The sequence below is a fragment of the Amblyomma americanum genome, chromosome 4 (genome assembly GCF_052857255.1).
Source record: "Amblyomma americanum isolate KBUSLIRL-KWMA chromosome 4, ASM5285725v1, whole genome shotgun sequence".
Taxonomy (NCBI): Eukaryota; Metazoa; Arthropoda; class Arachnida; order Ixodida; family Ixodidae; genus Amblyomma; species Amblyomma americanum.
This window is the reverse complement of record NC_135500.1, coordinates 195,769,039-195,783,661: the sequence shown is the minus strand read 5'-3', so window position 1 is coordinate 195,783,661 and position 14,623 is coordinate 195,769,039. Positions and strand designations below refer to the sequence as shown.

At 46.8% G+C, this 14,623-nt stretch overlaps 1 protein-coding gene across 1 annotated transcript in view; it reads right to left on the bottom strand.

Annotated features, from left to right (window-relative positions):
• Nucleotides 1-14,623, bottom strand: part of LOC144127491 (fatty acid hydroxylase domain-containing protein 2-like) — a 64,682-nt gene that overhangs the window by 13,321 nt on the left and 36,738 nt on the right. Inside the window, exon 4 of the mRNA XM_077660483.1 lies at nt 2,685-2,803. Coding sequence (XP_077516609.1) covers nt 2,685-2,803 — 119 coding nt within the window. The remainder of the gene's footprint in view (nt 1-2,684; nt 2,804-14,623) is intronic.

The window sequence follows — 14,623 nt, the reverse complement described above, 5'->3', positions numbered from 1 at the left end:
AGCTTACGTGGTATGTTGCGAGATATCTATTCCCACTTTTCTTTCTTTCTCTCTCTCTCTCTCTCTCGCACTTTCTCACTCCCCTCTTTTTACGACGTTCATTTCTTCCTTCACCGTGCAGTTCACGCGTCCACCGAAAGCAAGATAGTTATCGCACCTTTTCATTTTTTACAACCACCTCATTCTCCTTCTTCGTCCTTCCTTACAAAAATTTCTTTAGACAGGCTATACACTGTCCACAGACTTCTATCTATAAAGTCTATTGACTCTCTATAGACAAACCCTAGAGAACAGTCTATTGGCAATACAAATCCTATAGACATTCAACAGACAATCTATAGATTTATGGCCATGCACTTTTATTAGACTTTTGTCTATAGACTATCAATAGACGAAAAGAAATATAGATAGGAAGGCAATAGAGTCTATAAGAAGTCTATAGACTGTCTATAGACAATTTTTGTAACAGCTATGTTGTCTTCTCTTGCACTGCGCCCTCTTAAAATAGCTTTTCTAGCTTTGATGCATTCGAAAACCGTATCGAAGAAATCAAGTTGATCGGGCACCTTACCGTATCACACTATAAGCCCTATCATTGTGTTCGCAATGCAGTTTCACCATTTCAGCTGCAGTTTGCGCGTTTTCCACTCTTTATAATCAGTTATTTCAAAACACAATTACCTAGCAAGCTATCCTGTGTGGGAGAATAACCCTGATGTTCAACAACCTGCCGACGAAATCCGCGCAAGGCGCGATTGCTGCAATGAAGACACCTCTCTCCCCGCACCCTCTCCACTTGAGTGCGTCCACTTTCGTGAACATCTGCACCACGTGACTGCGGACGGTACTTAATCCTGAGCAGCCGAACAAATTTGTTCTGCTAAACTGCGATGAAAGCAGCGCAATACAATACAAACTTATTCAAATCACATTACAGGATGTTGAAGACATACACAAATCAATACCGATAAGGGAAGGGAAGCGTAGCAAGGAAGGGAAGAAAGTTATGTGGGCAGATGAAATTAAGAAGTTTGGGGGATACGGTGGCCGCAGCTGGAAAAGGACAGGGTTAATTGAAGAGACATGGGAGAGTCCTTTGCCCTGCAGTGGGCGTAGCCAGGCTGATGATGATTATGCATTCATCTTGGCATGACCTGAGGACCACGACTGGCAGCTCTCATAATGCGAACAGGAATTTAGGAACAGTAGTTTGGTCACAGCGAGATAAAAGTTCATTAAATGACATAACAGCAGAAGCACTACATGTCAAGGAGGACGAACTCATTTTGATCACATACTAAGCGTCTAGGATGTCCATAGCTTGAAGCACCAAAGCTAAGAGGCAATTGTACTCGACAAGATTCCTTCTTTGGAAAGCGTTCCGGTTCTTCACAACTTCTCAACTGTTCTGGTGTTACTCTAGAATAAATACATTGAATGACCAGAGAAGCCAAGCAGTCAGCATTTTTTATGGTCATGGTTTCAAAGTGCATGGTCGAAGGCAGAAAATGACAGCGCTGGCATTAAAATCATCATTTATTCGGGCTGCTGCTTTTCTCGTGTACCACGAGGCGATGTTCAAAAAATCATGAAAAAGTAAAGCACGGAAAAGGGAATTCCTATTGCGGAGGCAACCGCTACAGATAATTTACGAATTGATATCCTCATTAAATTGAAAGACAGAGAGCAATGGTGTACATGCAAGCCTGACATCCAGGTTTTTTTATTATTTTACAAACAACTAGCTACTAAGTTTCTGCATAATTTGTTCTTTCTCAATGATTTACTAGCGTACTTATGCTGGATAGTTGGTAATTCATTGCGTTTCTACATGATGATGATGTGTGTCCAAGATGCTTTTGTTGTGAAAAAAAAATGATGGCTGATTTGGCGTGATTATGTCCAATTTGAATTAGGTGCGCCAGCACTCAAGTTTTCACTGCGATTTCAATTCGAGGTTTGCTTTTCAATGTCGAGCACGATTCAGACAAAGATCAGCGAAATAGGAGTTACGCTCCGCCTCAAAGATACGACGCGATAGCGTTAATGTATTAATAATAATAATAATAATAGTTTATTTCCATCACCATGCAGTGTTGGAGGGGATGGGGATAAAAGCGGTTAACGCTTGACAAGGTCCCCACCCCCGTACAGCAAGTGGGCAGTGGCCATATTAGTGCCCATATATTAGTGCCCATATACGTGTATAGTGCCCATATATTAGTTCCCATATACGCGGAATTGGTCAGTACTTTACTGCCATAGATCGCTGGGAGTCCTCATGCTACTCCTGGCCCAGTGGTTCAGGGGTTAAACGATGCGCCAAAACCCTGCGATGGCAGGTGCTGTAACCGGTGGGGCTTGTGAGACACAGGTGGCTCTTTCCGAGCAACCTCAAGGTCACGGATAGAGGCTTCGGGTAGACAAATATCAGCGAAATCTGAGTTTGATGGATTTCGTGCCAGCACACAGGGAAGGCCTACAGATTGTTTAGTCGATAAAACCCATTTTCCACCCTCCTGAACGACACTCTCTTTAGGCAGAAGGTAAGTGCTGCACAATACGCCGATAACGACGTCGAAGCCGCTTAAGTCCCTAAAACAACCGTGCTGTGAAAGGGGCCGCCTCGTGGTGTACCGACGCTGGAATAAATGGCACGTTGAAGCCAACGAGCAGGCGTATACCTTCCTTTCCATCGCTTGAACTTTGTACCTCTTCATCCACGAAAAGGCATCGCACGTATCCGCAACCAAGAAGGCCAGTCCGAGCACCCAGTAGCTCCCCACTGTCAGCAGCCACTGGCCTGTGATGAAAAGAAAATTTCGCCTGAAATCTGCAGGCCTTTTTGGAAAAATGACGAATTTCGATTAACATATTCATTACGTACTGTGCAACACCAGACTCGCTCGAACGAAGTGAGTTCCGAATGTTCCCCATAGTCGCGCATGAAAGAGTGTGCCAAAGCGCACTTTTCTTGCATGTACACGCGCTTCGAAGACAATTTTATGTTGTGAAAATTCGAAGACATCAAGGCGCCTTGGACCTACGGCCTTTCTTCGCACTACGCACTCAGGAATTAAGACGTTTTGTCGAGATCCAACATATTCGAAAAAAATTTATAAAATCGGTAAAAGTAGAGAGAGATTCCAAACATATGAACAGATTATTTCACGCCTTCAGCCGTTACCTGACGACATGTATTGATTCACGTGTGCATGTTTACTGTAACCACCTTGAATGAATGAATGAATGAATGAATGAATGAATGAATGAATGAATGAATGAATGAATGAATGAATGAATGAATGAATGAATGAATGAATGAATGACGTCACATCGGTACCATTACTGATCTTCCGCCTCTCCCTCGTGCTCAGTGTTTAAAGCCGACCAGGTTGCCAGTCTTTTCATCTTCAAGCTGCTTCGCTTATCCGCTCGTCTGAGAAAGATCAGAAGGCGATGGCACTGCGATGGTCCAAATTAACTGTAAGCCCGAGGATCAACCTTCACGACCTCCGAGAGAAACTCGACACTGAACTCATTGTAGACCAGAATATGATACTCTCGCCTCAAGACCGGCTCGTGCCTATTCTGAAGCCCACGCATCAAGGGCCATCTATTCCCTGGTTGCCAAAACCGCTGCAAAGTGCCTTTGTACCATGCACGACAAGCGGAGGCTGAAACCTCTGTGAGTGCTTAACTAAACATGTCCGTGTCATTCTCCTGCAAGTACAAGGAGTCATCTGTGCACCACTGCGTCGTCTGCGCAGCAGTGACAACCAGAAGAAAAGAAGCAGCTGCGTTGTCTAGCGTAGTATGCGATGTCCACGACGTGTTACGAGAACTCTCTGCCGCTCAGTGAGTTAAGCCTACATCGCTTTAATGCGATAGCATTAGGAGGGCCATGAAAGCGAACACTGTCCGTCGGCATCGGAAGCGTCGGCGTCTCATGTGAAGCCTTCACCTGCTAGGAGGTGTTTAGGAAAATTTTCCTCTCTCCACCTGCGACCTGTCAACCGTCAACCTCTCCCCCTGCCTTCCTCTCTACACTTGCAGGGGAGAGCAGAGAGACGCCGGACGAAGAATGACGCAGAAAAAAAAATTGACAGGACGGTTACCACTGTATGACGCGAGATTCAGTGGCAGCTGTTGAGGCGTTTATATTTTACGACATGTTGAGGTAGAGAATATGAGAGCGACTACATGCCTGTGTAGCACTGTTTTCCATTCCGCCGCTCTAGGCGCGTGGCGCCACCTATGACCCTCTCCTAGGGCGGCGCGTTTCACAGCAGATGCCACAGATGGACTGTGTTATTCCTCATGTTTGGCCATACTCTCCCCTTCCCTTTCCACGGTAACCACCCTCCGGATGGTTCCCGTGGTAACCAACCTCTGGTTAAGCATGTCAGCGCTCTCGCCATACCATCTTCCTTCCTCATACCGCATCCTCACTCCATCCTCATACTGCACAGGCCTCTATCATTTCGCCTCTATCGAAATGCGACCGCCGGTGTCGGGATCAAACCTGCGTCTTTCGGGTCATCAGCCGAGCATCATAGCCACTGAGCCACCGTGGCGGCTATTAGAGTAAAAGCATCAAAGTAATCATTGAGGCCAAACCGAAGTGCAATAACATCGGGTTTTATAGTCGTCCTGCCCATTTTTTTATCCCCATATTAAATTGCGCCCTGCGTTGCATTAAATGATTGGCTCAGCAGTAGCGCAAAATTTAAAGCTTAAGTTCATTATTTACTGGTTTTTCATCAAGAGTTAATGCAGCTTAGACTATACACAGGCGAACCAGTCATAAAGCCACACGAACTCTTAAGTAGATGCAGCAACGCTGCGATCGCCCGCTGCACCATTTATACCAAGAGATTGCCGAACACAGGCACCATGTGGACACGAACGGAAAGAATTTCACAGGGACGCCTAATTTTATCGAATGTTGGCAATGCGATAGCATTATCAGCTGTTGATGCGTTTTCCACACGTGACGTCACTGCCGCTCCGGTCACGTCACTTCCCTCCTCCAGAAAATCAGCGCGTTTAGCTTCCGACGGCACATTTTTTATTAAAACGAAGTCTTATGTCATATTTCGTAAAGATTTATCTCCCGATTCCTTCTTACAAAGATTCAGGAAGCAATATACTACTCTCAACCTGAGTTGTTGTTGTTGTTGTTGTTGTTGTTGTTGTTGTTGTTGTTGTTGTTGTTGTTGTTGTTGTTGTTGTTGTTGTTGTTGTTGTTGTTGTTGTTGTTGTTGTTGTTGTTGTTGTTGTTGTTGTTGTTGTTGTTGTTGTTGTTGTTGTTGTTGTTGTTGTTGTTGTTGTTGTTGTTGTTGTTACCCTCGCGCAATCTTTCCGTTCCTGTCTCTCACGCCGTCTTCCTAATTTCTATTCTCATATCTCTACTCTTCATCTCGTCGTCTTCACGACCTCAGGATGCTGGGTCATTTGCAACTATCTCGCCTCTTTATCCCTGCTAGCCGCATCATGTGACGTCAGGGTTCAAAATCAACAAAGTCATTCGACTGCTCTCGTCTCAAATGCGGAGATAACCAGCGGCAGAGATGCAAAGGCAATAAAGTAAAAAAAAGAATCTTTACTAAATCTGGCACCATTTAATCATTTTTTCCCTTTCACTAAGCGTTGTTTGAATTCCTATTCCCCATCTCCCACTGCTCGAGATCAATCGAATGCAGTCAATTAGAAAGCGAGCTGAAGGCGATACTCCATACGTTCTCGAGGCATTCCACGCATCCACTCCAGAAATCGGAAGATGCCACCGCCAGTGCTTCACGCTACGCATGAATGCAGCGAAAGCTGGCCATCGACCGAACGCTTTCGTCCTATTTACTTAATATTATTTCCTACCGCCGAGCCTGAAAGCTTCGATCATGCGTGACCCGCTTCTTGAAAGCAGCGGCTGCCTTGGAAGCTCTGTCGACAGCGACCTTCGTTCTTCCAATCATCGGAGGCCTGAAGAAAAGTGGGAAAAAGGGAACGGGGAATCAAAGAGCCGTTTTTCGCGCTGTGTTTCTTGTTGTCGCGTTTGCGGTCGGGACGCTCGGAGTTCGGTGAAACCGCTAGAGATACAGCAACATGGCTTGCAAGTATCCGCCCAAAAGTGGCGTCTGACGCACGCCCGCCTGTTATTGCCTCAAAGACCGCGTCGACGATCGGGCCGAGCGTCAGTAAATTCTATATATCGTCAGGAAAAAAGGGGGGATTGCAAGAAGAATAAAAAAGAGGGAACACTGTCAGCACAATCGCAAAGCCAGACTTCGTTGAAGCGAAAGGGATAAAAGACCTTCCTCGACTCGACCGGAGAGACAGGAAACACTGGCGGGATAAACAAACGCCGCCGCTATTAAAAGGACCGGGACGGTGGCTGAGCTTCGTTTAGATAGGCGATGGGAGGAGGCGTTGCCTGTCCGGAAAAAGTTGACGGGCGGAAAACGAGACTGACGTCGCATCCATAACAAAGAGCACGGCGTCCGGAACGTCGACATCAGCGCGCATCGTGGAGTCTCGTGAGCGCTCCTTGCTACCCCGACTGGATGGAGAACCTTTTCGTTACTTTTTCTTCTTGTCGACTGAGTTCTTGTGTCGATCGGAGCAAATACAAAACCCACATACACAGGAGAAGGAAGACGGGGGATATGAGTTCAAGACGCAGCTATCCTCGACGCCAGTCGTGCTAGGTTTTCTATCTCCCCCCCCCGCCCGGAGCTCCTTTCCAAATCTTCGTCCCCCTTTCCCTCTTTATTGACGCATGGAAAGAGGATGGAGGATGGAACTCTCCAAAGTAAGCGCGATTCCCGCTGACGGGCGCTCCCTCCGACACACAGGTAAACTCGTTTCTTCATCGAATAAAGAAGCCAGAAGGAAGACGCAGGGGAAACTTTTTACGCGATAACTCTCTGAACGGGGCAGTGCGGGTGGTTCTTGTACTTTTTTTTCTCCCCCTTTGTTTCACCAAAGCCCCTCTGGCTAAGCCGATGATTTTATTGCTGGCTCCGTGATTTACCTCCGCCAAAAAACCACGCATCTCTTTCGTGTCCTGGAAGCATAAAAGAGAAATAAACGTCCACACCACTTTCATTTTATTTCCACCGGCCTATAACCGCCAGGCAAACGCTTATCCGTTTTCCAAAGGCTCGACTGCCGGCGAAGGCATTTACGCAACCAACGTCGTAATGCGCACGCTGCTAAAGAGCAACCTCATTTCCCACCTACGAATAGCGTTGGTGTGACCCGTGTGTACCGAGTATGGCCGAGGCAAACGGGCAAGCCGACTCCCGCAGCGCATTTGACGTCGAATGCAGTGTGTCAAGACAGTGAACGGGAGTCAGCAGAGCGAAGCGATTATGCCCGTCACGTTCGGCCAGCATGCTTAGCTCAGGCAGCCCTATCGCAACGGTAAAGACGGTGCGTGAAAAGCGCTCGCTCTTTCGTCACCGGGGGAGGAGAAACCGCCTTTTGGTCACCTCCTGCCACCTCGCTTGTGATCACAAGCGCAATGAAGCCCACTGACAAGACACGCGGAAAGAGCAAGCACGGCACTGACTATTTCGACAAGCTTTTTTTTTTTCTGGCTACGCTCGTCTAGCTTTTTTCTTTTTTTTATGAGGGAACTTAAAAAAAAACATAGCGGCGAAAACTGTCCCCCTTCGGCGTCCGGCGGCTTATGTGTGGATTCCTCACCAGCCAAACGTGGCAGGTGGCATTTAGATGAATTTCTCTCTCCCCACCTGCCAGCTGCCAACCGTCCCCATCTCCCTTTCTGGCCCTGCTGTCTTGTAAGGGAAGGAAAGAGAGACGCCAGACGAAGAGCGAACAGCAAAAGTGAAAAGAACTTCAAGGAAAATGACTCGCACAACAGCAGTCCTACATGCGAAACAGACAGCCTCCCGATGAACTATTTGCGCAAAAACGAGGCTTGCAGGAGCCATTCCTTGTCCGCGTGGTTCGTGAAGACACACCTAGTTCTGATAAGCCCCACCAGTGGCGGTGTTACAAACAGCCAGTGGGGCATCGCTTAATGATAATAATAATTGGTTTTGGGGGGAAAGTAAATGGCGCAGTATCTGTCTCATATATCGTTGGACACCTGAACCACGCCGTAAAGGAAGGGGTAAAGGAGGGAGTGAAAGAAGAAAGGAAGAGGTGCCGTAGTGGAGGGCTCCGGAATAATTTCGACCACCTGGGTATCTTTAACGTGCACTGACATCGCACAGCACACGGGCGCCTTAGCGTTTTTCCTCCATAAAAACGCAGCCGCCGCGGTCGGGTTCGAACCCGGGAACTCCGGATCAGTAGTCGAGCGCCCTAACCACTGAGCCACCGCGACGGGGCTTAACCGCTGCACCACTGGGCCAATGATGGTATGAGGACTCGCCGCGATCTATCAGTGTGACGCGTTTTGCGTAGTTACCACATCCGGAGTCATCAAAATAAAGAGAAAACCGCCAGAGGAAAACCCGCTACGGTGGCTCAGTGGTTAGGGCGCTCGGCTACTGATCCAGAGTACCCGGGCTCAAACCCGACCGCGGCGGCCGCGTTTCGATGGAGGCGAAACGCAAAGGCGCCCGTGTGCTGTGCGATGTCAGTGCACGTTAAAGATCCCCAGGTGGTCGAAATTATTCCGGAGCCCTCCGCTACGGCACCCCTTTCTTCCTTTCTTCTCTCGGTCCCTCCTTTATCCCTTCCCTTTAAGCGCGGTTCAGGTGTCCGCCGAGACGTGAAGAAGATACTGCGCTATTTTTTTTCCCCAACAACGAATTTTCCAACCACTGGAGGAAAAGACGAATTTCTCAGAAAAAAGCAAGTCTGCGGATAGCATAGGCAGTCTCCCAAACAACTATCTCCACCTGCTATAATAATGGGCATAGTGAAACGTCGGCTCTAATGACACACTGGCGATAGCAGCTGGTAAGGACACTTCAGTGACAGGTGATTGTGATTGGGTTCTGGTGATGATAGCGGCTTAATGATGTTGCACGTAGCGGTAGTGGTTGTAGTTGTACAATTCATGCGCCAGGCTGCAAAACCGAAGCGCGAATGAATAGAAAGTAAAAAAGAATGCCCTCGCATTTCCATCGCATTAATCCAACTGATCGCCCCTCGGTTTTTTTGCGTGCGTCCGTCTTCTGTACAACGGAATGGATGCCAAGAGAAGGCAGGCGTAGCAGGGGGCGCAAGAAAGCTAGGTAGGCGGATGATATTCAGAAGTCTGCGGAGATACAGTGGCCGCAGTTGGCACAGAACAGGGTTAATTGGAGAGACATAGAAGAAGCCTTTGTCCTGCAGTGGGCGTAGTCACGCTGTGGTGATAATGACATCTTCTATACAGGAGTTCTGCAGGCTGCACCTTACGTCCAGGCTTTTCTTCCTTTGTTTTGCACTTGTGCGCGTGTGCTTAGAGATAACCATCAATGAGATACTCCTTTCTTGTTGTCAAACACGAAAAACATGCATAGCGAATATCGGCAGCTAAAACCGATATGTCTCAGCAGATGTGCGTTTCCTTGCGCGAGTTTTCAGCCTTGCAGCAGTAGTAGTAGTGTAGTAGTTGTTGTCAGCCTTTCACAAGATGGCACATACCCACACTGGGGGATCGGCCAACGATCGGGAGGCAGAGGTTTCTATTCACCTGTATTATACTCGAGCTCTGTGCTCTCTTTTTTTTTTGTCATTTCCCAGCGTACGTCGATAAGCACACACCGTGGTGGTTCAGTGGTTAGCGTGCTCGGCTACTGAGCTAGAGTACCCGGGTTCAAACCAGGCCGCGGCGGCCGCGTTTCGATGGAGGCAAAACGTGAAGGCGCCCGTGTACTGTGCGATGTCAGTGCACGTTAAAGATCCCAAGTGGTCGAAATTATTCCAGAGCCCTCCCCTACGGCACCTCTTTCTTCCTTTCTTCTTTCACTCCCACCTTCCTGCCTTCCCTTATGGTGCGGTTCGGGTGTCTGCCGAGATAAGTGAGACAGTTACTGCCCCTTTCATCTCCTGAGTGCCATTATTTTTGCGTCGCCAAGCTGCAGCCTTTCGTCGCGCGACATATTCCGAAGTAGCATTGAAACCGGTAACTATTTACCAGACTATTTCTCCTGGTTAGAAACCCATCCGATGCAATGCTGTAGGTTGCAGTACAAATGCGCACGCTTTAATTATTAATATTATGATTATGATGATGGTGATGAATTTTTATGGCGCAAGGGCATCTGTGGCCAAAGAGCGCCATGGCACAAGGCATTTTCTTCTACTCAAGGTAGGTTCAAGGACCCATTTTCCAAGCAATTCATCCTGAATATCCGATCACCGGGCCAGGGGAAGCTTGCGCCCATTGTATGATCGGATGGTACACGGAGGCACCGGGGATCGAACCCCGCACATCCCGCATGGAAGCCGGATGCTCAGTCGACTAGGTCACCGCTACGGTACGCTTTAATTGTAATCGCAACATGACTCAGCTGAGTAAAATCAGATTATTACCACAAAGTAATTGACGGCTGACCTTCGAGGAACACTCTCTTGCGGCGACTACCATAAACACCCCAGTCGGGTTGCTGTGAACTAGAACGAAAGAAAATGGCTTCCCATCACCTGACACACGCACGGTACCTCCTGCGCATCTGAGTTTGCGCGAGCCCTGATGAAAGTTGAAGCATGAGCAATCTTGAAAGCAAGCGCCACCTGGCGAGAGAATCGGGGATGGAGAGTAGCTATTCATATTTCACTACATGCGACAAAAACTGGAAGGCTATCGCGGTGACGAGAGCAACGACTCTATATGCATGCGCTACAAGCCAAAAATAACTGCCGCCCTTCTCCTGCTGTCACCGCACTACTGCAATAGCCTCAGGGCAATAAAAGCAGCCAATAGTGTTCCTTCTCTGTACACTAGGCGCTCTCATTTCCTTTCCGCGAAACTTCCTCTCACTACGCACTCATTAAGCACTAAATTACGTGCTCAGTCCATAGGCATTAGAGTTCACAGAAGAGGCCTATATATGGTTCCATTTATCCAGTTTCGTCCAATTTCTGATTATATTCACTGTAGCGGCGGCGCTTTAGTATAGAGGACAAGTAAACGATACAAAATGGATACAAACGACATCGGATCACGGTGTAGCGCGGTTGCGGCGCAGCATTCGAATTAGCGAACGCAGCCACCGGTGTAGCCAGTGTGGGTGGGCGGTCTCCATGACAACCCGGCGATCATTGGCACGCTCAGCATATTGGTCGAGACAAGGGAAAGAGCTCTTGTGCAACGCTGGTTCTGGTAAATGGGAGAAGTTTGTCAGAGGGACTGTGAAACAGAGATCGAAAATAAAAAGCGGTATTGGCGACGACAGCCCCCTAATCTAGCTAGGGTCACTACGCGCGGTCATTCAGAAAACTCCGCCAGAAAGTGCTGGAGTCTGACCAAGCCGCTGCCCGAACGCCAGCTTCTGCAACGCTACGCAAGAGCGGGTGCCGGCGTCAGTGTCTCCTCAATTGGACAATCTATTCAGATGAGCTCGACGAAAAGCAAGGCCATGGGAATGGTTATTTCTGGGAAGAAGTTTGACATCGTAAAAAAAAAATGTAAGGGCCGTTCTCCACTTTCCAGCTCTTGTGATCTGTGTCTGCTTTTTGTTTGAAAAGGACGGCTCCAGTTGCACTCCTGTGCAACCTTGCTTGTGCACGGCCTCTACCTTCAGGGTCCTTTAGCGGAGCAGTTAACATCGTTCGCAACAGCGTACTAAAAAAAATTGGATGAAATCTCACGTAACATGAAACGAGCTTCAGCATCAGCTGTAAAGAGGGTCATGTGCAAAGAGGTTTAATGAGTCACGTGACCAGTCTTGCGCCAATTATTTTAATCACGTGACGATGACGTCATTTCGTGCGATCTCCTCACAGCAAGCCTTTAACAACTGACTCTGTAGAAGGAAGCCATACGAAAGAGACCTGCAAGTGCGAAGCTCGGGAATGCGTTCTAAGATGCAGCCTGGCTCAGAATTTTAGTGGTCGTGACATGCATTCATGCGCAGAAAAAAAGTGTGCGAGTTCTCGCACCTATGTACAGCCCGCCAGGTGTCGATTCTTGCACGCTTCCCACAATGATGTAGCGTATATTCCAGTGGCATCTTTAGATACGTTACTTCACATCTTCGTAGAAGGCCTCGAAATGTATTTTTCTTTAGCGCTCAGGAAGCAAAACTCACGAAGAAACAGAAAGACAGTACGTAGTGCTCTAGAGATCAACTGCAATTTCGCATTCGAAGATGCGGGCATTTATACAAAGTTTTTTTTTTCCTTCGCATACGCGCATGTAGACAGGTCCAATGAAGAAACTTATAGCAACAAGCAAGAATTGGCTGACCTATAAAACTTGAAAAAAAAAACAGAACAAGAGGATACAAAGCAACACTCAGTGACCCAACAAGCGACGCTGCCGAATAGAATTTTTTTTTTTCAGGGCCTATATATCACATCGAATGTGTCGGTTCAAAAAGGCTGCCTCCTTTCCACTTGAAAAAATAGGCGGCTCGCTAATCCAATGGCTTCCTGCCTTGTTAACGAATAAGGCGTCCAATATCTCCCTCTCGGCCCTAGCCCTGCATGGCTCGACCCATTACCCCGTTTGCTGAAGTGCTGGAATGCACTCCTTGCACCGCTTGCAGTATCTGGCGGGATATCTGACGTTGCAATGACCTCGATTGTTTAATTTCTTCGTCCGTTGAGCTTCATGAGCGCTAGGAAAATGCATTGCGAGACCACTCAAAAACCAGCCCTTAACGAGTAAATTCATTCATTCCGGCTTGATCCTCGGAAAATTTAACTTTTTATTTCTTCTTACACAGGCTTGCTAAGTGTAGTGAAACCATAACCAAAGCAGCCGACACATTTGTTTCCGTCATCCTAAAAGGCAGCGTAAACATCCCAACGTAGGACGATTCCTATAGCATTGCTACGGCGCTTCTTTTTCGAAGAACTAGGTGTACTAATTGATGTACTCAAATAAAGAAAAAATTTACTTCAACACTTTTCATTCCTCCTAATATCCTATAAACAGACGTTCGTGTGCAAGTCACCTTCTGGAATCGTCTTCAGCCTATTGCCTGCGCTATAAATGACCGTCCACGCATGTAAATTCATGCAGTCCGTTATTGTGAACGAACAAAGCAAGAAAAATTGTACTGAAAATTTATGGAATTCCACAAAGTGAGGCGGAAATCATATTATGTACTTTAGAGCAGAGAAGATTTTGATCCTCCTCTTTCCTGCAAGCTTGCTCGAAGCGTACAAAGCAAAAGTTTGGCTTAACCATTCGCCACTACCCACAAGCGGTGCATAATATAAACCACTTGAACGAAACGCGTTCTTGGAGTTGTATTCGTTCATGATTAAAAATTTACTCCTACGTTAGTCTTGAAAGTTTAAAAGCTTTGACGGGCGACTTTCACAGCAACAAAACAACGGCAACGGTTTTTCTGGCCATCTTTCCTCGCTAATATTAACAGCACCCGGTTCTCTGAACGAAACAATAAGCTACTACCAAAATCGGGCAATAATTATGGAGAAAAAACTTTTTTTTTCGCCATAAAAGTTTGGAATTCATTAGAACTTGCTATTAAGTAAGCACGCTCGCAGTCCTCATTCCACACCTTGATAAAAAAAACTGCCTCTTATCAACTCATTCAATTTCAAGCCATACCTAAGGCTGCCTTAGTCTCATTTTTATGCTCCCCACTATTACAGCAAAGGGTCAAAATTGTTCCTCATTTCCAATGTTTTGATTTGTCTAAATTTTCGTTTTTATAATCTTTGCATCTATACATAGCTCATCAGTATTTGATGTTTGTTTTTCCTTCTTTTCTCTGATGCTCTTACGCCTTTGTTTTATGTTTGAAAAATTCTCCCAACGTTAATTACTGTTAACTTATCAATTGGCGTAAAATTATACTGATAGGTTTTAATTTTATCTATATTTTTCTAGCTCCTCTGCCAAACTTCTGTAATTATATTTTTCTGACGGGAGGTCCCCCAGACAGTTTCACTTCGGGACCTCCTGCTGTACTGACTTTTTGGAGCACTTCTGATTGATTGCATTTCGTTTTAACAAACCTTTAAACGTTAATGTTTGTAGGCGCCGTCTAAGTTTACACAGGTGAAATTCACTAATTCCTTGAAGTGACGCGTACGGATAGAAAGAAGCAGCGGATAGCAGCCGATAAAAAGCAGCGGATGAGAAAGAAAAACGAATTCATAACTGAATGCTAAAAAATACCTCCGTGACAAAGGCGTACCTCACGCGTAAGGGACGAATGAACGCAAGAACAAGTTAGTCGCCTCTTCTAGGAATTTTCCGAACCACTCCTTACGAAATTAAAGCTGCGACTTTCGCAGCGAGGTAAAGCGCAAAGTGTGTAACTGCAGGGAAGCAGGCACGAGGAGCGCACATAATTCGTTCAGTTGTGCAGTGCAATTTATATTTTCACTTGCAAACGCGGATTCCAAAGTCTAGCGGACGGTTACATTAAACGACCGGGCGAGGCCATTCAATTTTGAAATTCCAGGGCCTCTTTCAAAGCAGTAGAAAAATGACAATGTAAATGGAGATGCCTCT